General features: G+C 57.1%; 2 protein-coding genes across 4 annotated transcripts in view; one reads left to right on the top strand and one right to left on the bottom strand.

Annotated features, from left to right (window-relative positions):
- Positions 1-17,683, top strand: part of SGF29 (SAGA complex associated factor 29) — a 33,388-nt gene extending 15,705 nt beyond the window's left edge. For both annotated transcript variants that reach the window (XM_055135631.1, XM_055135629.1), the window contains 8 exons: positions 3,391-3,466; positions 4,386-4,458; positions 13,978-14,042; positions 15,100-15,229; positions 15,301-15,447; positions 15,576-15,611; positions 15,686-15,848; positions 17,485-17,683. In XM_055135631.1, coding sequence (XP_054991606.1) covers positions 3,448-3,466; positions 4,386-4,458; positions 13,978-14,042; positions 15,100-15,229; positions 15,301-15,447; positions 15,576-15,611; positions 15,686-15,848; positions 17,485-17,601 — 750 coding nt within the window. In that variant the 5' untranslated portion in view covers positions 3,391-3,447 and the 3' untranslated portion in view covers positions 17,602-17,683. The remainder of the gene's footprint in view (positions 1-3,390; positions 3,467-4,385; positions 4,459-13,977; positions 14,043-15,099; positions 15,230-15,300; positions 15,448-15,575; positions 15,612-15,685; positions 15,849-17,484) is intronic.
- A 59-nt stretch (positions 17,684-17,742) lies between these two features.
- On the bottom strand, positions 17,743-21,523 carry LOC101558270 (sulfotransferase 1A1). Of its 2 annotated transcripts, none has more exons than XM_055135627.1 (8): positions 20,802-21,523; positions 19,664-19,882; positions 19,442-19,567; positions 19,237-19,334; positions 18,729-18,855; positions 18,533-18,627; positions 18,081-18,261; positions 17,743-17,995 (listed from the first exon to the last, which is right to left on the bottom strand). In XM_055135627.1, exons 2-8 carry the CDS (start codon positions 19,809-19,811, stop codon positions 17,883-17,885), a joined length of 888 nt encoding a protein of 295 aa, XP_054991602.1. In that variant the 5' UTR covers positions 19,812-19,882; positions 20,802-21,523; the 3' UTR covers positions 17,743-17,882. The 2 variants fall into 2 exon arrangements, with proteins under 2 accessions (XP_054991602.1, XP_054991603.1); XM_055135628.1 differs by having other exon boundaries at positions 19,664-19,874.
- Positions 21,524-21,538: the final 15 nt, after the last annotated feature.

The raw sequence follows: 21,538 nt of genomic DNA, 5'->3' as shown, positions 1-21,538 counted from the left end.
CCCCGTTCATGTCCAGTCACAAAACAAGGGTCTGCATCTCAGGCGTGCCACCGCTGCCACTGCCATACTGTGTCTGGACAGAGACTCATGGGCCTACTCTGTCATTCTTTTGGGGACCGGATTCGGGGGTCAGAACCGTGATACTCAGGACTTACTCCTGGCTCGGCACTCAGGGCTCACTCGCAGCAGGCTGGGGGGACCCTGTGGGGTGCTGGGGATGGAACCTGCCCTACCCACTATACTGTTGCTCCAGCCCCACTGTATGACATTCTTGAAAAGGCAACACTGGGGGGAGAATAAAAGATGGGTGGGTGCCAGGGGCTTGAGAGGGGTGAGGAATGCGTAGCGGGAGCCCCGGTCACATTAGAACAGTGCGCGTTTCTCAAACCCCAGGACAGACAATATGGAGAGTAACTATGGAAGAAGCACGGGGCCCGGTGCCACAAGGGCATCAGCCTGGCAGCGGTGTGACCTGGGCAGAGAGGGAGAAACAGCTGCCAAGTGATGTTAAACGAGCAAGGCCATCCCCGGGGGTGCTGGCCACGGGCAGGCAGGAGGCCCCCTGTGGTCAGTCTTGGTGTGTGGCCTTATTGCTTGAGTTTCTTTTTTGCCTTAGGCTCTCTTCAGATATTTCAAAAATTTTCAACACAGATGGAAAAGATTCTCAGCCAGATAGAATGTTGGACTGAAACCAGTAAAATTGAAAGGGCGCTGGATGAATGTAAATCCTGCATTTAATTTATGAAATATTTGCTTGTAGCCTGGGAAGACAGCTCAGAAAGCCGGAGTACATGCTTTGGATGTCAGTCCAGGTCACTGCGTGTTCCCCCGAGCACCGATCTAGGAGTAGCCCCAAGCACTGTGCTATCTCCAGCCCATGTACATTCAGAATTACATTTAAGTACATTTAAGAAGACATCATTGGGGCTATAGCGATAGCAAAGCGGATAGGGCGTTTGCCTTGCATGCGGTCAACCTGTGTTCAATCCCTGGCATCTCATATGGTCCCCCAAGCACTGCCAGGAATAACTCCTTAGTGCAGAGCCAGGAGTGACCCCTGAGCATCACCGGGTGTGACCCAAAAAGCAAAAAAAAAAAAAAAAAAAAGATAATCATTGAAGGGTCAGAGATAGCACAGAGGGCAGGGCACTTGCCTTACGTATGACCATCCTAGGTTCTATTCCTGGCACCCCCTGTGGTCCTCTGAGCCCTGCCGGGAGTAAGCCCTGAGCCGTGCTGGGTATGTGTCCCCTCCTCCCCACCTAAAACAAAACCAGCCCATCAGTGAGGATATGGAATAAGCTGCTGAAATAAGGGACTGGGAGATAGCTCAGTGGCCACACCCGAGTTCAGCCCCTAGCACAGCATGGACCCTAAAACACTGCTGGGTGCAGCGTTGGCGGACCCCAGCACCACAGGCCACGAGTAGCTCAGCATCCTTGCGCCGTCCGTGGAACCACAGGGCCCAGTTAGCCCAGTGTCACTGCTTAGGAACCAGCCCTACCCCAAGTAGAAAGAGGTCCAAGGGAAAAGGGGAGCCAAGAGAACCCAGGCTTCTGGGGCTTAGAAGCAGGCCAGCGTCACCCCTGCACAGGGGCCAGTAGAACCCCGTGTGCCCTCAGGTAAGCCGTGAGGAGCTGGAGTGATGCCCACGGTCCAGTTTCATCCACTGTCTGCCGAACGCCATAACCGTGCGCAGGTGAGCAGAGTGGTAGCAGTGCTCTGCTGTCGGCTCAGTTTTGTGGTAGATGTCTGAAAATAGTTTATTAATAAAATTTAAGAAGACAGGTGACCAAGGAGACTGTCACATGACCCGAGTTCAGTGCACCGATGAGGGTCCAGTTCATCCCCAGCCCATACAGAGACGCCTCTGGGGTTGCAGACTTCCGTTGGGTGCCCAGAGTCCAAAAGCAGAGGTGGTCTTGGCAAACCTTCAGGCATCTCGCCTAGCTGGGTTAAAAGCCAGGAATAGTCTCTTGCTCAGGGCCTCCCAAGTTGCCATTACAAGATTGTGGGTTGTTTTGGTTTTTTTTAGTTTGGAGTACTGCTATTTATTCAGCCACTGATTAAGCTGATTGAATTGGACATGAACTCCACATTACTTTTTTTTTCATTCTATTCTGAATGTTAAATTTATTATTGTTATTTCCCCCCCCCCTTTTTTTTTATTAACCGTGAGATACAGCTATAAAGCTTTCACGTTTGAGCTTCAGTCATGTAATCATCAAACACCCATCCCTTCACCAGTACACACTTTCCACCACCAAAATCCCCAATATTTCCCCCCTCCTCGTTCCAACCTTTCCCCTGCCTGTGTGGCAGACAATTTCCCCCATACTCTCTCTCTACTTTGGTTACATTCGATATTTCGACATCAGTCTCACCACCACTCAAACCTGCTGATAAGGCAATGCTAGGTGATTTGTTTTGTATTGCTTGTGATGGGTAGAATATAATGTCCAGGAAATTCTGTCATTCTCTTCCTAGAGCTTTAGTTTATAGTCTCTGGACCTTAGCCGTTGATGAGATTACATGGCGCCAGGGGCAGTTTGTGGGTGTGACTGCCAAGCTTCTGGAAAACTGGAGATCTGGGGGGAGGAGGCCCAGTCCCGATCCAAATGGGCTTAGAGATCTCAGTGCTGGGTTCCCACATATCTGGGTTTTCCTGCCAGCCCACTCTCTGGTGAGGTTCATCTCATTTTGGGTGAGGCTTGTCTGAGCATGTGGAGAGTGGCCTTGGGCATGGCGGTGGTTGGGTTCTGGAAGTTTTCTGCTACTGGGGTTTTGCTTGGGGCAGGGAGGGAAACTCAACCCGCCCCCCTCCAAGGTGCCCTGGTGAAGACAGCCTGGTGCTGGGTCAGGGCATTCGGTGGCATGTGTTTGTTTTTTGAGCCACTCCCGGCGGTGCTCAGGCCTTACTCCTGGCTCTGTGCTCAGGCATCACTGTTGGCGGGGCTCAGACGTGATGCCGGGGATTGAACCCAGGTCAGCTGCATGCAAATTGAACCCAGGTCAGCCCTACCTGCTGTAATATCTCTCTGTCCCCGTTCCACGCTGTATGACCCATTTATTCACTTCTCCATTTGTGATTGAGTCTTACTCAGACTCCCCTACATTTGAAAGGACCTTAGGGTCCAGATTGCACGCAGCAGTCCTGCTTCATGCTCATTCGTTTAGAAGCACAGACTGGGGCCAGAGCAATAGTGCAGCGGGGAGGGCATTTGCCTTGTACACGGCCGATCTGGGTTCAATTCCCTGCACCCCATAAGGTCCCCTGAGCATCGCCAGGAGTAATTTCTGAGCACAGAGCCAGGAGCATCCCCTGAGGAGGCAGAGCCCCTCTGCAGGACACAGCGCCTCACTCCTGTCCTCCTGATCTCATCCCTGCAGGAAGAACGTTCTCGGAGCGAACATAACTTGGTGAACATCCAGAAGACCCATGAGCGGATGCAGACCGAGAATAAGAGTGAGTGGCTGTGGGGCTGGAGCAAAGCACAGCGGGCAGGGCGTTTGCCTTGCACGCGGCCGACCCGGGTTCGATTCCCAGCATCCCATATGGTCCGCTGAGCACCGCCAGGGGTAATTCCTGAGTGCAGAGCCAGGAGTAACCCCTATGCATTGCCAGGTGTGATGTGATCCAAAAAGCAAAAAAAAAAAAGAGAGAGAGAGAGAGTAGCTGTGCCAGAGAGGGCAGAGTCGGATGGGGTGGGGGCTCCGATTGTTGTTGAAAGAAACTTTGCACAAAGGAGGGGGGTGCAGCGAGAGTACGGTGGGTAGGTGTTTGCCTTGTGCGTGGCGATTCCATCCCCGCCCTTTCATACGGTCCCCGGAGCATTCCCAGGAGTAGTTCGAGTACAGAGCCAGGAGTAAACCCTGATCATTGCCAGGTATGGCCCCAAACCAAAAACCAACCAAGTAGAAAAAGAGCTTTGCATGGATTCGCGGAACCCGATGGAACCGCTTCTCAGGCTCGAGCTACAGTTTCGTCTGCTGCAGAGCAGAGGTGAGGGGCCGGGCAGCCGGCTGCCCGAGGGGGAGAGCCCTCGAGAGCACACGGGCGCCCCGTGGCTGGGCTCTCTCCAGACCGCGTCTGCGAAGTGCTCCTGCGCCAGCTGGAAGGCCCCCAGGGCCAGTTCCGGGCTGGTGTTCTCTAACCCGGCACTCCCCTGCCCTGATGAATCTCTCTCTGCCCGGGTCCTGCCGCGGCCAGGCTGGGAGAGTCTCCTTGCTGCATGCAGTGTTGGTGTTTGTGCCCTCGGAGACTGGGACCTCCCCGAGCAGGACACCAGCCTTGGAAGCGCCTCTGCCCCGCCGAGGACCAGACCTCCGTGCAGGGCCTCCTGCGCTGCCCCCGGCCCGCGCCCATGCCAGTCTCTGTCTTTCAGTTTCCCCCTATTACCGGACGAAGCTGCGTGGCCTCTACACAACCGCCAAGGCCGACGCCGAGGCGGAGTGCAAGTGAGTAACGCGCATTCCCTGCCCCCTCGCTCGCTCCCGGGCCTGGGCAGCCCGAGCCCCTGACCGCCCGGGACCCAGTGTTCCCTCCCGCCCCCTCTGTGGCCCTCCTCCCCCGGGGCCCTTTCTGTCTCCAACCCCAGCCCTACCATTTCCAGAAACCAGCGAGGCACGGGGCATGCCCCAGTGCTGCCGTTATTTCCCTTGACATTCGGCTCAGCCATTGACATAGAAATAACAGCCACCTGCCGAGTTGCCGTGCAAAGGGCTGAAACAGCGTGCCTTTTACACGCTCGTCTAACCATGGGAGGGGACATTCTCTCTGCAGGAGCCTAAACACTACAGCAGCAGCAGTAGTGGCGGCACCTCGATGCCTTGCCCTGTGCCAGGTCCTAGTCCAGAAGAGAGAGTACAGTGGATAGGGCACGTGTCTTGCACGCGGCCGGCCTGGGTTGCATCCTGGCACCCCATGTGGCCCCTTGCGCCCTCCAGGAGTGATCCCCGAGTGTAGAGCCAGGAGTGAACCCTGAGCACCCCTGGTGGGACCTAAAAAGCAAAACAACAAGAAACGCTTGACAGATTTACTTCATCTGATGTGGCAGAGGCCAGAGCGGTGTGCAGGGATGAGATGCTGGCCTCGCAGGGTGCTGACGCCACAGCTCCGCGTGGCTACCACATGGTTCCCTGAGCACTGAATCGAGAGTAACCTTCAAGCACTGCTGGCTGTAACCCAGACCCCACTCTCCAACCCCAAAGTAATACTCAGAGCAGTCCAGATTGCACTGATGAGGGAACTAAGCTGCTTAGGGGTTATGTCATTACCAAAAGGCACAAAACAAGTCAGGGAAGAGCCCAAATTTCATTCCCGAGCCATAGTTCTAATACCCTGCTAGCTAGCGTGGTTCTTTATTTCTTTGTTGTTTTTTTTCCTTTCTTTTTCTTTTGGCTTTTGAGCCACAGCCAGCTGTGCTCAGCGCTTCCTGCTGACTGCACCCAGGATCTCTCCTGGTGGTGCTCAGGGAGCTGGATGAGGGGCTGGGAATCAAACCTAGGTCGGCTGTGTGCAAGGCAGGCGCCCTACTGGCTGTACTCTCTCTCCAGCCCCTAGGATGTTATTTCATGTGCATGTGTAAACATCATAGAATTGAAACAAGAATTAGAGCTTTGGGGTCCCAGAAGATCACAGAGCAGACTGGAATGCGGGAGACCCAGGTTCTCTCCCTGGCACTGCCTTGGCCCCTGAGCACTGCTGGGGCAGCCGCCAAGTACCACACCCTAAGCACAGCCGGGTATGTCCTGAAGCTGAAACAAAATTCATTTTTTGTTTTGTTTTTGGGCCACACCTGGCAGTACTCAGGGCTTTCTCCTGGCCCTTTAAGAATTACAGTTTAAAAAAAAATTACAGTTTTTACTCATTGCATAACACAGATGGACATTCTCTGCCTCTGAACTCTCTCTCACATACACACACACACTCACACACACACACACACACACACACACACACACGTTCTAACTCTCATACTGGTTGTTACTGACAAAATTCATTTCACATGTGAGTCCTAGTCTGTGTTTACTCAACACTGCTGTACCCGGTGTGGGTGACAAGGGACATGCAGGTCCCTGTGGGGTGACAGCTGCACCCTCAGCTTCCCACTTGCTCTCCCCGACTCTGCACCTCTGCCCGCTGTGCAGGTTCTGAGGCCTTTGCTGGTGAGCCGGTGCCAGTGCTGGCCGCCTTGCGTGCTTTCGAGGCCCCAGGTCCGGGCAGGAGATGTCCTGAGCATTCCCGGACAGTGTGGCAGACGGCCAGCAGACGAGGGGCGCCGTGCGGGGGATCTGGGTCTGGGGTGCCTGGGGCACGTGGAGAGGCTTGAGCTGGGGGACCCAGTCGGGAAGGGGACACAGGGCTCTGCATTTAAAGACAGGGGAGGGGGCTGGAGTGATAGCACAGCGGGGAGGGCGTTTGCCTTGCACGTGGCCGACCCGGGTTCGATTCCCAGCATCCCATATGGTCCCCTGAACACCTCCAGGGGTGATTCCTTTTTTTTTTTTTTTCTCTTTTTTTTTGGGTCACACCTGGCAATGCACAGGGGTCATTTCTGGCTCATGCACTCAGGAATTACCACTGGTGGTGCTCAGGGGAGCATATGGGATGCTGGGATTTGAACCCGGGTCGGCCGAGTGCAAGGCAAACGCCCTACCTGCTGTGCTATCACTCCAGCCCCGGTGGGGGGGGGGTGATTCCTGAGTGCAGAGCCAGGAGTGACCCCTTAGCATTGCTGGGTGTGACCCAAAAAGCCAAAAAAAAAAGACAAGGGAGACCAGAAGTTGGGCAAAGCAAGTGCCCTACCGCCGGACAGTCTCTCTGCCCCCCATGTGACATACCAAGTTGGGCAGCAGAACAAAGGGGCCTGGCAGGGGAGAGGATGCTGACTGCTTCCGGGCCCTCCCAGCTGCCCTTCCCCGTTCCCTGACTGGGCCTTTCCCGTCGCCTTTGGGAGCCAGGCCCGGCAGGCCAGGGTGCTCAGGAGAGAGAGAGGCCGACCTCTCGCGAGTGATGGACCTGCCTCTGACTCGCGTGGGGCGTGGGCCGGCTCTGCTCTTCGCTTCCCCCGTGTGAAATGTCTGTAACGAGTTGCGTAACTGCAGCTTCCAGATTCTTGGCCGTTCTGCTGCCATTTTGCTTTTTCCGGCCATCAGACGTCCATGCGGGCGGGCGGGCGGGCGGCATTTTATAAGACGCACCTGGTTTTGTCCTACCCTGCCCACGTGGCCTCTCCAGCTCAGGGCTCCTTCCTGGGGACACAGCGGAGCTGCCCCTCCAGCACAGTGTTGCTGTTTTGCGGTGGGGGGAGGGAGGGCTTGTTTTTGTGTTGGGGGCAGGGGGTTGGGATCATCCTGCCAAGTGCCTCGGCCAGCTCCCAGCTCTGCTCTGTAGACATTGCCATACTGTGACCCGTGACGACCCACCCTCACACCCTCAGCCCCAAGGGCTCTCTGGCCTCCAGATGTTGCGTCCCCCCACCAATAACCTTGACTTTGGGGCTGGAGCGGGTAAGGCGCATTTGCCCTGCATGTGGTCTACCAGGTTTGATTCCTGGAACCACTTTTGGTCCCCCGAGCCTGCCAGGAGTGATCTCTGGGCACAGAGCCAGGTATAAGCCCTGAGCACCACTGGGTACAGCCAAAAAAAAAATAAAATCTCAAAAGTAAATATTAGGCTTGCTTTCTTTCCCAAGCCTGAGCACATATTTCTCATATTTCATTCTTTCTCTCCTCTGCTTCCCTCCGCCCCCACCCCAAGCCTGTGTTCTTTCTTGATCACCTCCCTCCCTCCCCCTCCCTTTCTCTCTCTCCCTCTCCCTCCTTCTCCCTCTCCCTCTCCCTCTCTTTCTCTCCCCCTCTATCCCACCCGCCACTGCTTTCTCATGCCCATTCACATCTCTCTAAATTTCTTCCAATAGAAACAATGTTGATTCACTGAAACCTCCACCAGTTTAAAGATGGCTCACTTGAGGTTCACATTATATCATTTTTCAGCACTGAACTTTTGTAGTTGTCATTTTGTGAGCACCCTGTGGTACTCAGGGCTTACTCTTGGCTTTGTTCTCAAGGGACCGTATGGGGTGCCGGGGATTGAACCCAGGTTGGCCACATGCAAGGCAAGTGCCTGGCCCTGAGTTGGTTTTTAAGCATGTGCATTATTTTTTAGAAAAAATGCTGTATAGATGAGACTCTAGCATAGTATAATAACATTTCTGTGTCCCGAGAAACCAAAAATTGTGTGTGACCCCCTTTGTGGTAAGTATATACTTGATTGTGCTGGCCTGGACCCTGCCCACACTGCCTAGGTCTGAGTCCACACATTCATCCCCATGGCTTTCTCGGCTGTACTTGGCCTTGCTTATGCGGGGACTGGAGGGTCACTGGTTCCAGGTATAGGGCAGAGCACACGTTCAGTGTGTTCCGGAACCCTGCGCCAGATGATGGTACCGTCAGCTGGCCTTCAAGAGAGGCAGATTTCGGGCTGCTTTGCATGCAGGAGACCCCTGTTCGATCCCTAGCAGCACATAGTTCTCCGTAACCGTTAGGAGTGACCCGCAAAGCCCAGAGAAGCCCTCAGAGTGCCCCAGGGTGTGGCCCTCAAATGAAAGGAAATAGAGACATTCAGACCTCCAGGGAATGAAGCCACTCTAGACAAACCCAGTATGAAACAAACCTTGCTGTCGGGTAGAAGAATCCGACTCCCGGTCGGAGAGGTGGTACAGGGCAAAGGCACTGGCGTTGCACGTGGCTTAGGTGGACCCTGGTTCGATTCCTGGCATCGCATGTGGTCCCCAGGGCGCAGAGACGGAACCAGCCATGATGTCGGGCTGTAAACTGTCCACGAGGCAGCTGGGTCCGGCTCCCCTTCCTCTCAGGGCTGGAGGCCTAGCTCTGTGGGAATGTCAGCAGGAGTCCTTTTTGCTGTCCAGGTGGGCTGGGCTTCCTGGGGGCACCGCCCTGAGGGGTGCTGCAGGCTGGCTGTCAGATCTGGGACCCAGACTCTGGCTGGGAGAGCCAATGGGATGAGAGGAAGCTTTTTTGATTCTTAAACGTAGGGGGGGGGAATCTGTTTATTGAGGGGGGAGCACTCTTGGCAGTTCTTGGGACTTACTCCTGGCTCTGTGCTCACTCCTGGCAAGCTCAGGGGCCATATGGGGTACCACAGGTCGAATTTGGCTCAACCACATGAAGAGCAAGCGCCCTATCTGTATAAAAATAAAAAAGAAAAGAAAGAGGTGCGGGCGAGGGAAGGGACGGAACGGAGCCAAGATGGTTGGTCTCACTTGCAGTTTATTCCAATCTTCCCTCTATACACTCTCCTCTGGAACTCTCCCCCTGCTTCTTTCTCCCCCATCCTACTTCATTCTCCCTCTCTGCTACTCTCCCGGCTCTCGGTCTCTCTCTCGATCTGTGGCTCTGGCCCCCGTGGATCTGGTTCCCCAACCCACTCTTACAGCCTAGTTAAATCTCCACAGCATGAGGGGGTTGGGGCCTACACATAGGTGTGGTCAGCAATAGGGTAAGGTTCTTTTCCCTCAGGGGATGCTTCTCCTAGGACTTAATTCTCTTTCAGCAGGAGGATCCACCCAAGGGCAGAGTCCCATGAATGTGTTTCTCTTCTCCTCAGCCAGCAAACATATAAGAATTCATAATATTAATCATTTTGTATGGACACAATAAGAGATGCATTAAAGCTTATAGAATTGCTCTCCTGGGGCCATCTCAATCTCAGACTACAGTGCTCAGGCCAGATCAGTTTTTCCTATCCCTGGCAGGGTCCCAGTCTCATAATTACTATTGGATCATGACAGCATTTGTCCATGATCAAGCTCTTAACTTATAGTTAAGAATTAGGCACTTCGGCCAGGCCCATCTCGATGCCAGGGTAGCACATAACTCACCGCTTGCCCTGGATCCTTCCCGTCCCACGTCGGGGACCCTACTTTGGCGTGCTAGGAACTGAGGGCAACTGAGGCTTAAGTGGAGAAAGCAGATGCCCGGGAGGGAATAATATTCGAGGCCAATTAAGTCCGAAGTTGTAAAAACATAATATTGTCTTCTTGTGTCTATACAAAAAAGACATAGCTTTAAAGTAAATTATTCAAAAGGCATAAAGAGGAGAGAAAGGCAATGTTATAATATTCAGTGTCCTAGGAAGTTCTGACCTTACCAATTAACAGAGTTTGATTAGAGGAAGAGCAGATAAACTGGTAGAAGTGGTTACAGATAAACAAAGGAATGGGAGTGACTCGGGAGCACTTTGATGGGTGTGACTGATAAACCTAAGCTCCTAGTGGCAAGGGGAGAAAGGACAAATCAATGATATCCAACACCTATCCACTGTACTATTGCTCTGGCCCTGAAAAAAAAATTACTAATTTTGTTGTTGTTGTATGAGGGGAAGCCCTGCAGGCCACACTGGCAGTGCTTGGGCGGTTCCTGGCTCTCGGCTCGGGTCACTCCTGGTGCAAGTCAAACACCGTAAATCTTGCACTGCCCCAGCCCCAGAAACTACTACTGCCTTCTCTCAGTAGTAAATTACACGGGGCAAAAGGGCTGGCTCGAGGGGGGGGCCCTGCTCGATTCCAGCCTCTGCAGGGTGTGGCTTCACAACAATAGTAAACGTTCTCTGACCCTGTTTCCTTGACTCGCTGCAGTGACCGTAGGGTACAGAGTGTCCCCGTCGGAGCACGTGCACGCAGGATGCCGTGAACGCTGCTCAGCCCCAACCCCGACGGGTTCCTTGACTCAGGATCACAGACTTGTGTGGTGACAGCACACACCCACTGGTTGGTTCTTAAGTCTTGCAGTGCCCGGAAGTTCTGATTTAACTGGGATACTGGTATTGAGTTAACTTTCTATTCTTACAGTTATTTCAGATGCTAACAAATGTAACATTGGCCACATTTTCTTATCCTCTCAATGTTGGAGGAGGTTCCCCTGTCGTAATCGGGCCCCCAAGGGCCACTCCTGGTGATACTTTGCCCAGCAATGCAGACATGACTTCTTTTTGCTTTTTGGGTCACACCCAGTGATGCACAGGGGTTACTCCTTTCTCTGCACTCAGGAATTACTCTTGGCGGTGCGTGGGGGACCATATGGGATGCTGGGAATTGAACCCAGGTCAGCCGCTTGCAAGGCAAACGCCCTACCTGCTGTGCTATCAATCCAGTCCCCAGACATGACACTTTTGCAGCAAGTCCAACTAGGGGCCACTGGGGTTACACCCAGCAGTGTAGGCGGTCCCATACCTGGAGGTCAGACAGTGCCTCACCTCTGCCAGGCGTGCTTTCCACCCAGCCCTTTGAACAAGCTCCCTGGTCCCATTCTTTTTTTTTTTTTTTTCCCCTGTTGGGTCTGGTGGTGCTGGGGGTAGGGACGCCTGCAGTACCTGGGAGCAAACTGGGCTTTGCACAGGCTCCCTGTGTGCCCTTTGGACCCGAGATTGTCCCGAGGCAGAGAGCCAGTGTAAGGCCAAGAGTTCAGTCCCCGGCCCCAGTCCACATTCCGAGTGTGTGTGAAGACAACAATGTGTGAGAGCAGCAAGGGAAGGGGACTTCAGATTTTGTAGGGGACTCTGCTCTTAGCGCTAACACCCCAGCATGATGTTCACACATTTTTATTTTCTGAACTCTGCGTGCTGCGGACAGGATGCCCTTTGATCTCTAAATACGTCTGTTTCCTAAAAAATAGTATGTTTTGCTGCAACCCGGGTGCATTTTTCAAAATTGGCACATTGACACCAGATTAAACTGCTAATCTGTCTACAGATCGTATTCCGAGTTCATCACTGCCAGCTAAACTTCTCCAGAGTAAAAGTCTTGCTTTTCAGAGGCCCAGGTGACAGCTGCGGGGGAGAATCACAGACTGGGTGTGCTCACACTCGGGGTTCAGCCCCTCGCTCCCTGGGGCCCCAGCTCCTCGTCTCCAGGCCTCTCTGGTCTCTTCGTCTCTGCTCGACCAGTCCCCAGCTCGGCTCTGCCTTCTGTCGCCTTGACCCTTTGCTGTTTGGGGGCTACTCCCAGCAGGGCTCAGGGCTTACTCCTGGCTCTGTGCTCAGGGATCACTCCTGGCCGGCTCCGGACCATTGCCAGGGATTGAAAGAGTTGGTACATGCAAGGCAAACGCCCTCCTCGTTGTACTTTGCCTCCGACCCAACCACGTGGCATTTCTCCAGGTTTGCTGGCGTCGGGACTGGGTTGGCGGAGGGTGAGAATCATCAGCCAGTACGTGGTCTGTGCTCAGGATCCCATATGGGATGCTGGCCGTGGGCAAGGCCAATGTCCTACCCCCTGTACTATCGCTCTCGCCCCATCCCCATGACTTCTTACTGTCCTGGGGCCGTGCCCAGAGTGCTTGGGGGGCCATGCGGTGAGAGTGAGAACCCAGGGCTACACATGGGTGGGTTCACACACACTAAGTAATTTATGTGCCCTCCTACTTGAGCCATATCTCCAGTCCTGTGACCTTGGCATGTGGGAGATTCTAGACCTCCCTGGGCCTGTCTGGTATTTCTGCACCGTTAGATTCAGGGATGCTTCGGCAGCTGCAGAAGGCCAGCACCGGACACTGTCTCTGGGCTCACACAGTCCTGGCTGGAGAAAACCGTGGGCTGAGCACACAGTTTGCATGTCGGGGCTCGGGCTTCAGTCCCCACCACTGAACGGTTCTTTGAGTGCCTTGAGGAGTGACGCCCCCCTAAACACTGAGCCAGGAGTAGCCCCTTGGCACTGCTGATGTGACCCCGGAACCAAAAGGACAGTCTCTCTCGAACCTCCCCAGTGTCAGGTTACTGCGCTTCTCCGCGGTGTAACTGAAAGTGGGAGAGTTGGAGAGGATGTCCTCTCCCGCACACGCCACGCCCACTAAGCTTTGGCATCTGCTTGTTACCCTTGCCCAAGACAATAGGGATTTTTTCGGTCCCCAGGGCATTCTGATGTCCAGCCCAGCTGGAGAACCACTTCCGTCATAGCTTCCGTCCCCTGGCCTAGCTGTGTGGGGAACACGGCCGGACAGCCCTGCACCGTCTTCTCTGCGGCCTCCTGGCCCGCTCCTGCCTGTCCCCTACCCGACCCTGCCCCCTCGAGCCTGTGGTGGCTGTGACAGCCCGCTCCGTCTTACCCCAGCCCACTCTGCTCTGCCCCCTCTGATGAGCTCCGCTGGGTGGGCCCAGGGATAGCATGTGACGCGGCCTTCTGTGTTCTCTCTGGCTCCTTCCTGCCCCTGGCAGGGAGGCCTTGGGAACCATGGGACTTATTTTTTGGTTTATTTTGGCCACACCCGGAGCAGCTCAGGGCTTATTTCTGGCTCTGCACTCAGGGATCACCCCTGGCAGGCGCGGGACCATACCAGGTGCAGGGGATTAAACCGGGTTGGCTGAATGCAAGGCAGACGCCCTCCCTTCTGTACTTTGGCCCCGGCCCAACCACATGGTGTTTCTCCAGGTTTGCTGGGGTCGCAGACTAGGTTGGCGGTGGGCGAGAATCATCAGCCATGCATGGTCTGTGCTGCTGGAACATTCCTCAGGCCGTTCTACTGGGCCCTGGACAATTCAAGGCGCCTTCCTCTAGCAAAGTGCCAAGGTCTACCCATTACTTAAGAACCCCTGTAGACATAACTCCAGAAGTTTCCTAGGAAACAGCTTTCAGAAAGAAGTTCCCTGTAGCCCGGGCCTGCTGAGCTGAGTCAGCTCCTGCCATGGGCAGCCTGGGCGACCCTGAGCTGTTCCTCCATCACCGCTGGCTCTGTCCCGGCCGCGCACAGCTCTGCTCAGGGGCCACTGAGGTTATCCTACTGTCTCCTCAGTTTCATCTTTTTTTTTTTTTTTCTTAATCCTTGAGGTGGGTGAAAACACATACGTGGGGGTTTATAATTCTGGACAACACATCTGGTCTGAGTGCCCCAGCTTGCAGTAGACCAGAAAAGGCAGCTTTGTGCTTCACCTGGGCCTCTTCTCCCCTCTCCCCACCTCAGCATCCTCCGGAAAGCCCTCGACAAAATCGCAGAAATCAAGTCTCTGCTGGAAGAGAGGCGGATCGGTGAGTCAGAGCGTGTGCCCAGCGTGATTCCCCGCGGGCTGCCTGAACCCCGGGCTGGTGCGACAGGGAGGGGCGCGTCCCCAGCTCTCCCAGGCTTTCTCTCCTGCCCGGTCTGAGGCGTGCCCGTGCTGCGCACCTGCCCCCGCTGGGGTTGGGTGTGTCCGCGCCGCAGAGCTCACCTTTCTGCAGGTGTCTGCACACTCGCCCCCGCCTGGCTGCCTGGCTCTCGGCCCAGGGTGCGCCACGCCCCTGCACAGGGCCATCCGCATTAGATTTTTCTTTTTTGGTTGTGGTTTTGGGGCCACACCCTGAGGTGCTCAGGGCTGACTTCTGGCTCTGCACCCAGGAATCCCTCCAGGCAGGGCTTGGAGGACCATGTGGAGTGCCCGGGATCAAATTTGGGTCTCTGCTTGCAAGGTGGGCGTTCTACCCACAGTACTAGCTCTCTGGCCCCTGATGGAGACATTGTAAAAAATTCTGTTGACCGGGGCTGGAGCGATAGCACAGTGGGTAGAGCATTTGCCTTGCAGGCGGCCGACCCAGGTTCGATTCCCAGCATCCCATATGGTCCCCTGAGCACCACCAGGAATAATTCCTGAGTGCAGAGCCAGGAGTATCTCCTGCGCATCGCTGGGTGTGACCCAAAAAGAAAAAAATACTGTTGATGGGACTGGAGCGATAGCACGGTAGGACTTTTGCCTTGCATGTGGCCAACCCGGGTTCGATTCCCAGCATCCCTTAGGGTCCTCCGAGCACCGCCAGGCGTAATTCCTGAGTGCAAAGCCAAGAGTAACCCCTGTGGATCGCCGGGTGTGACCCAAAAAGAAAAAAAGCTAATTCTGTTGACTTATAGTCGAAGAGTGCACAAGACTGTCCCCGGAGTTTAGGTGCTCTCACACGCTGCCTTTGCCCCTTCTAGATCTTCCCAGCAAGCCCTCCCCAGCCTGGCCTGGCATTAAGTGTCCTGCCCCGGGCACCCAGTGGCAAGGAAAGGCTTCACCGGGAGGTGGGGATGCTGGGCTGGGCTGACCTCCCCGGGCTCACTTCCTCCCCACAGCGGCCAAGATCGCCGGCATCTACAGCGACTCGGAGCCCCCGCGGAAGACCATGCGCCGGGGGGTGCTGATGACGCTGCTGCAGCAGTCGGCCATGACGCTGCCCCTGTGGATCGGGAAGCCTGGTGACAAGTGAGGGCAGCCTGGGGGCCGGGGGGGCTGGTGAGGAGGGGCCCGATTCACACACGAGGGTCCCCTTGCAGGCCCCCGCCCCTCTGCGGGGCCATTCCAGCCTCCGGAGACTACGTGGCCAAACCCGGCGACAAGGTGGCCGCCCGGGTCAAGGCCGTGGATGGGGACGAGCAGTGGATCCTCGCCGAGGTGGTCAGTTACAGCCACGCCACCAACAAGTGAGTGGGCGGCCCTCAGGGGCTGCTCTCCCGCCCTGCACCCGCCGGGGGTCTGTCCCGGGTTCGGGGGGGGGGGGTCCCCCGCGTGGACACGCACCACCCGCATCCATCATTTTGTTCCCCCACAGGTATGAGGTAGACGACATTGATGAAGAAGGCAAAGAGTGAGTACTGTTGGGGGCGGGTTGCGTCCTGGGACCTGGTGGCCGGCTGACCTGCCCCTCCCCCCCGCCCCCAGGAGACACACCCTGAGTCGGCGGCGCATCATCCCCTTGCCTCAGTGGAAGGCCAACCCCGAGACGGACCCCGAAGCCTTATTCCAGAAGGAGCAGCTCGTGCTGGCCCTCTACCCTCAGACCACCTGCTTCTACCGCGCCCTTATCCACACGCCCCCACAGCGGGTAAGGCGCCCCGCAGCCGGCGGTGCTGCCCCTCCTGGCCGCCCTTCAGCCCTGGGAGCTCAGGCCAGGGTAGGTCTCGCGCTTTCCCGCCGCCGCAGACCAGCGCGGCCAGGCATGGGCACAGCACGTAGCGGAACAGGAGGCGCTGAGGCCACGCGCGCCCCCACCCCAGGAGCTCTCGCCGGGTCCCTGTCCCCATCCCCGCAGGCGCGGGATCCTTCAGGGCGGGCAGTTCCCTCGTGTGCGGCCGACTCTGTTGAAGTCCCCAGCATGGCGTTTGGTTCCCCCGCACAAGACCAGGCTGACCGCTGGTGCTGCAGGGTGTGGCCCCGAGTCCCCCTAAGTAATAACTGCTATAAAATCCAGGCTCAGTAGTCAGGGGCACCCACACACCACATGACCCCCCCAGTAATTTTGAGTATGGCCCTGGGCGGTGTCTGGGGGCGCAGGGAGGGCCCTCGTGGTCTCAGCATGCCGGCCTGAGTATCTCACCCTGGGGCCCAGCCTCAAACCCCGACCTGGGTGGCCTAGTGTTCTGGGAGTCGCCCATTGGGAGCCCCCCACTCCCAAATTAGCTTCTCTTTTCTCTTCCTCCAGAATCTCTGCCTACAGGGTCCCTGTTGGGTACCAGACCCTCTATCTAGGGCCACCCCAACTCAAAGTTCCCTTTTCCCTGCCCCATGCTTAGACCTTGTTATTTAATTCATCTGGGGCCCACATCCAGCAGTGCTCAGGGGTCACTCCTGGGGAGCTTAAGGCAGTCTGTGAGGTGCTGGGAATGGAACCCGGGTCAGCTGTGTGCCAGGCCAAGGCCTCCCTGCTGCACCATCGCTCCAGTCCCCTTGGCCTTGTTTATTTCCTATTTTTTTTTTTTTTGCTTTCTTTTTGGGTCACACCCGGCGATGCACAAGGGTTACTCCTGGTTTTGCACTCAGGAAGTACTCCTGGTGGTGCTCAGGGGACCATATGGGATGCTGGGATTTGAACCCGGGTCAGCCGCTTGCAAGGCAAACGCCCTACCCGCTGTGCTATCTTTGTTTTTGGCATATCCAATACGCACGGGTAGCTTGCCAGGCTCTGCTGTGCGGGCTCCATACTCTCGGTAGCTTGCCGGGCTCTCCGAGAGGGGCAGAGGAATCGAACACGGGTCAGCTGCATGAAAGGCGAACGCCCAACCGCTGTGCTATCGCTCCAGCCCGGCCTTGTTTATTTCTTGCCTCCTTAGCAGCGGTCAGGGACCTGGCTGCCGCTCGTGGTGATACTCGCCAACTGGCTGGCTGGATGAATGTTTGGGCTGTGGCCAGCAGGGCCGCGAGTGATGCTGGGGGCGCTGGGCCTGTGTCCTCGCTGCCCAGGGGCCTCTGGAGCTACGCCCGGTGGTGTTTGAGTGTCGCTGAGACCAGAGCACTGCAGGAGCAGCGGCAGGGTTTAAATATCTGAACCTCTCTTCGGGGAGAGGACCTCCCCACCCCGGTGATGTTTGGGCCTTGGGGCCCCTCCCAGCGGTGCTCAGCCAGATGGTTCCCAGTGGTGCTGGGGGCCCAGTGAGGCCAGAGACCAAGTGGGAGCCTGTGAGAGAAGGCAAGTGGGGGCGTCCACGGGGTGTTCTGACCAGCCCTCCTGTTGCCCTGCCCAGCCGCAGGACGATTACTCAGTCCTGTTTGAAGACACCTCGTACGCAGACGGCTACTCCCCGCCCCTCAACGTGGCCCAGAGATACGTCGTGGCTTGTAAGGAGCCCAAGAAAAAGTGAAGGACGCTTGGACCTCCCGACTCCTGCTGCCCTCACGGGGTGCCCAGAGGGGATGTGACTGAATAAACACTCTCCCACTCGGCCTGTGGCTCCAGGTGTCACTGCACCAGGCCCCTCCCCACCCCGCCCCAGCAGGTGGGAACCAGAATTCTGGGGCGCTCCCAGTGGGCTCCACAATCTCTTTGCTTCCAGCCAGGGCTCCGCTTGGCACAGCCGTGCTTTATTCTGGCAGGGACTGGGCTTGCCCCGCACCCCGCCCAGGCTCTCCCCGCCTGGCTCCCTCAGAGCTCCGTGCGGAAGTGAAGGCCACAGCCGGCCATTTTCTCAGCATAGTCGGCGTCGAAGCGCTCGTTCTGGGCCACGGTGAAGGTGTTTTTCCAGTCCCCTGCAATGCCTGGAGGAAAAGGAGCGAGCAGGAGGTCAGAGGCTGCTCCGCCCACACCCTGGGTCCCCAAAATGCCACCCTGGGCAGGGACGACCTTTCCGCATGAAGGGGGAGATGCTGTGGTCCATGAGTTCGGTGGGGATGGTGATGTAGTTGCTCATGGAGTTCTTCTTCATCTCCTTGAAGGACGTCTGCTCGACGATGTAATCCACAGTCTTTTCCGGCAGGGAGCGCCCCAGGAACTCGAGGATCTTCTGAATCTCCCTTTTGGGATTCTGAAGCAGCAGGGGCACGGAGGTGTGGGCCGGAGGGAGACCCCTCTCTGACTCCAGGGGATCCGGCGCTCTCCGCTTGGGGACTCCCTCCCGCCCCTGGACACTGGCACCTCTCTCTGGCGCCGTCCCCTAGACCCTGCCCCTGAAACCAGCGGCCGTGGTTCCTTGTGAGTGGGGACAGGGAGGGTCTCCCATGACTGGCACTGACTGGGGGCTAACAGGGGACGTCTGACCAAGAGGCACCCCCCCCCCTGCCTCCAGCCCCGCTCACCTCCTTCATGTCCTCATAGAAGAGATAGAGAATCGGGTGGGTTTGGCTCAGCTCCTTCCACTCCTTCACGTGCTGGTACCAGGACCCGTAGGACACTGGGGAGTGGGGGGTAGGGGGGGCAATGGCACATGGGCGTCTATTTGGGCTGCCCTTGTTGTCCAAGCCCACCAGTACCAGCGGCTTTCCCGAGACCCACCTTCCCCAGCCATGAACTTCTCCAGGAAGCTGTCCCAGGTGCCGGGGTCTGGGTGCACCTTGGCCATGCGGTAGAAGTGGTAATAGGAGACGGCCACGTCCTTTGCATTGCGGGCAACATAGACGGTCTGGGAAGGCAGAAGATCCAGCTTGGCACCATCAGCCCTCAACATGCCAGGCAGGAGTAACCCCCCGCTCCCCACCACAAACACACACACACACAGTATCCTGGCCGGCAGAGAAATGGGCCCAAGTTGTGTGAGAGGGACCTGGGGGTGGGGGTAGCTGAAGGATTTGAACCCTGCTCTACTGTCCTAAGCCGGATATTTTCATCATTGAAGCCACAGTTGTGCCGGGCGCCCAGTCATACCCCCATGGGGCCCCCAGAACACCACAATTCCACTGCTCTCAGCTCTGCCCAATGGTGTCTTCCTGGCTCTAGTGCCGGTCAGATGGTCAGAGCTGGGCTGCCCCCACAGCCACCGCCTGGGGTGGCCGCTGCCACTCACCTTGACCTTCTGGTCCAGCAAGGTCTGGGGGAGCAGGCTAAGGGGCAAGTGCGTCTTGAGGAGCCGCGGGGCTGGTGTGTCTTTGAGCGTGTCCATCCCTAAGCAAGCACAGGGAAAGGGCTCATGAGTCCAAGCCCCCACCCCAACACACACATGCATGAACACACACACACACACACACACAAGGCCCCAATCCCCCGCACACCTGAGGGGACCCCTGGCCCCTTGAACTCGAGGAAAGGCACCCGGATGAAGATGGGGGCCCGGCGGCACTTCTCCAGATCGCCACCCTGGTAGATCATGTCCAGAATCTCGCTCACCCAGGTGGTGCCTGGAGGAGAGGAAAGAGGTACCAGTGCTGAGGGTTCGAGCCCAGGGGCCAGTGGGGAACACAGTCCCCAAGAGGGTGGCGGCCCTTGTCACCTACCAGATTTGGGGTAGGTGCTGATGAGCAGGTCATCGGGCCTGGCTTGGAGGCTCTGCAGAGGCCCCAGCGCCTCTGCGAAGTACTTGATCAGGGGGACCCCCTTCACGTACTCCAGCGGCGGCCGGGTCACATCCTGGATCTTCTCCATGCCGCCGTGTCAGGGGTCGGGCCGTGCCTCTCTCAGCCACTGGGACAGCCTGGATGCTTTTACCTGCAGTGCTGGAGATCAGAGCCGGGGCCTCACACACCCAGGGCAAGTGCTATGTCCTCGGGCTTCCTGCTCCTCTGCATTCAGGAATCACTCCTGGCTCTACTGGGGGACCATTTGGGGTACAGGGAATCTAACCGGGCGGCAGTGTGCAGAGCAAACTGCCCTACCCTCTACACAATCTCTTTATTCCCTCAGCTTGAGTGAAAAGGACAGGAGTATTCTCACCTGGGCCTCAGACCTGGAGGGTTCTGCTCTCCCCCATAAAATTCTCGTTTGGTTTTAAAACTTTCTCTTTTCCCAGAAGTGCAGGACCACACCTCCTGTGCTGAAGCTCGGGGTCTGTGGCTGGGAGCCTGGTGGCTCGCCCTTGCTCACTGGCCCGTGGGCAGTGACAACTCCCGCTGTACTTTGGCTTCCCCGCTGAGCTCTTCACAATACCAGCGGCCAGCCTATACATCTGAGCAGTTCCGCCTCCCTAGGAGGGCAGTGCCCTGACTACTCTGGAAGCTACTCTGGAAGCTCCAGAACATGCTTTGGGCTCCCGGGAAGACAGCTCGGGGCCTGCCTGCTGCTACTCTGCCAACCAGTTTCCTCTTCCCACATCTGATCTGGCTCTGAGCCCATTCCCAGGTGCTCTTCTGTGGGGCCCTTCTTGAGACCTGGGATGGGATGGGGTGAGGGGCTGCGCGTCTGCCCACCTCCTGTCCCGCGGGAACCCAGAATCCCACCTCCCCAGCCACTGTTCGTCTTAGCTCGGGGACAAATAGACACTGAGCAATAGGGCTGCTTTTGGGGACCAGAGCCTGGCATGTCAAGTAACAAATCTATGGTGACACAGAAGAGCAGAGGAGAGGGCTGGAGTTGGCCACCGCGACAGGACATCCAGGGACCGCGCAGCAGGGAGCCCGGCGCCCGCCCCACACTCACCTGACCTCCAGGTTCCGCTGCGGAGGGCGCGGACTTCGGAGTCTGCCTGGCCGCCTCAGGAGCTGCTGTCTTGTAGGTCCAGGGTGGGAGGGGTCTGGCCTGCCCTGGGACTTGGCTGCCCTCCAGGGAGGAAAGGGTGGAGTTTGGGACTAGGGGGCGAGGCCTCAGCATCCAGGCTTAGTTTGGCCTGAAAACCCAACTGTGGGTTCACTGGGGAGACGTCAGAGAATGACCAGACCTTGATTAAAAGGGGCCAGGCAGTTTGGGGGCCTTGTTCCTCAGTCCAGTCCGCACCCTTTTGTACTGGCTGGGCTGTGCAGGGCAGGGCGGGGAGGGGAAAGGCCTGGTGTACCTTGCTGCTGGCTCCAGGCCCAGCACCCTGGGTTTTGGACCCCGTGGCCCTGGCGCGGGTAATTAAGAAGCTGTTGGCACTAGCCACAGGGCCGGCCTGGCAGCGCGGGGGCAGCAGTGAGAGGAGCAAACACTGCTGCCTAATGACGGGTATGAGCCCCGCTCCCTGCCTTCCTGGGGCGGGCGGGAGGGGGCACGGCCCCCAGAGTGCCACAGGGACTGCAAGCAGTAAAGTCTGGGCTTAGCCCCAGGCCCCATTAGGGGAAGCAGCCCCCTAACCTGGGCCCAAGTGGAGCTGAGTGGTCGAGCGGAGTGAGCGGTAGTGAGGGTGAGTCTTCCATGCCCCGGGCCACTGAGGGCACAGGCTGGATCCCTGGCACCGTGGT

The sequence above is a fragment of the Sorex araneus genome, chromosome 4, assembly GCF_027595985.1.
Source record: "Sorex araneus isolate mSorAra2 chromosome 4, mSorAra2.pri, whole genome shotgun sequence".
NCBI lineage: Eukaryota > Metazoa > Chordata > Mammalia > Eulipotyphla > Soricidae > Sorex > Sorex araneus.
The sequence above is the reverse complement of the archived record's forward strand: the minus strand, read 5'-3'. Positions and strand labels throughout refer to the sequence as shown.

Excerpts from the sequence above, each read along its gene's own strand:
- LOC101558270 (XM_055135627.1), bottom strand. The coding sequence starts at position 19,811 with ATGGAGAAGATCCAGGATGTGACCCGGCCGCCGCTGGAGTACGTGAAG. Across the intron at positions 19,568-19,663 it reads CAGCACCTACCCCAAATCTG|GCACCACCTGGGTGAGCGAG; the intron begins GTAGGTGACAAG and ends CCTCTCCTCCAG. Across the intron at positions 18,856-19,236 it reads TGCTGGACCAGAAGGTCAAG|ACCGTCTATGTTGCCCGCAA; the intron begins GTGAGTGGCAGC and ends CTGCCTTCCCAG.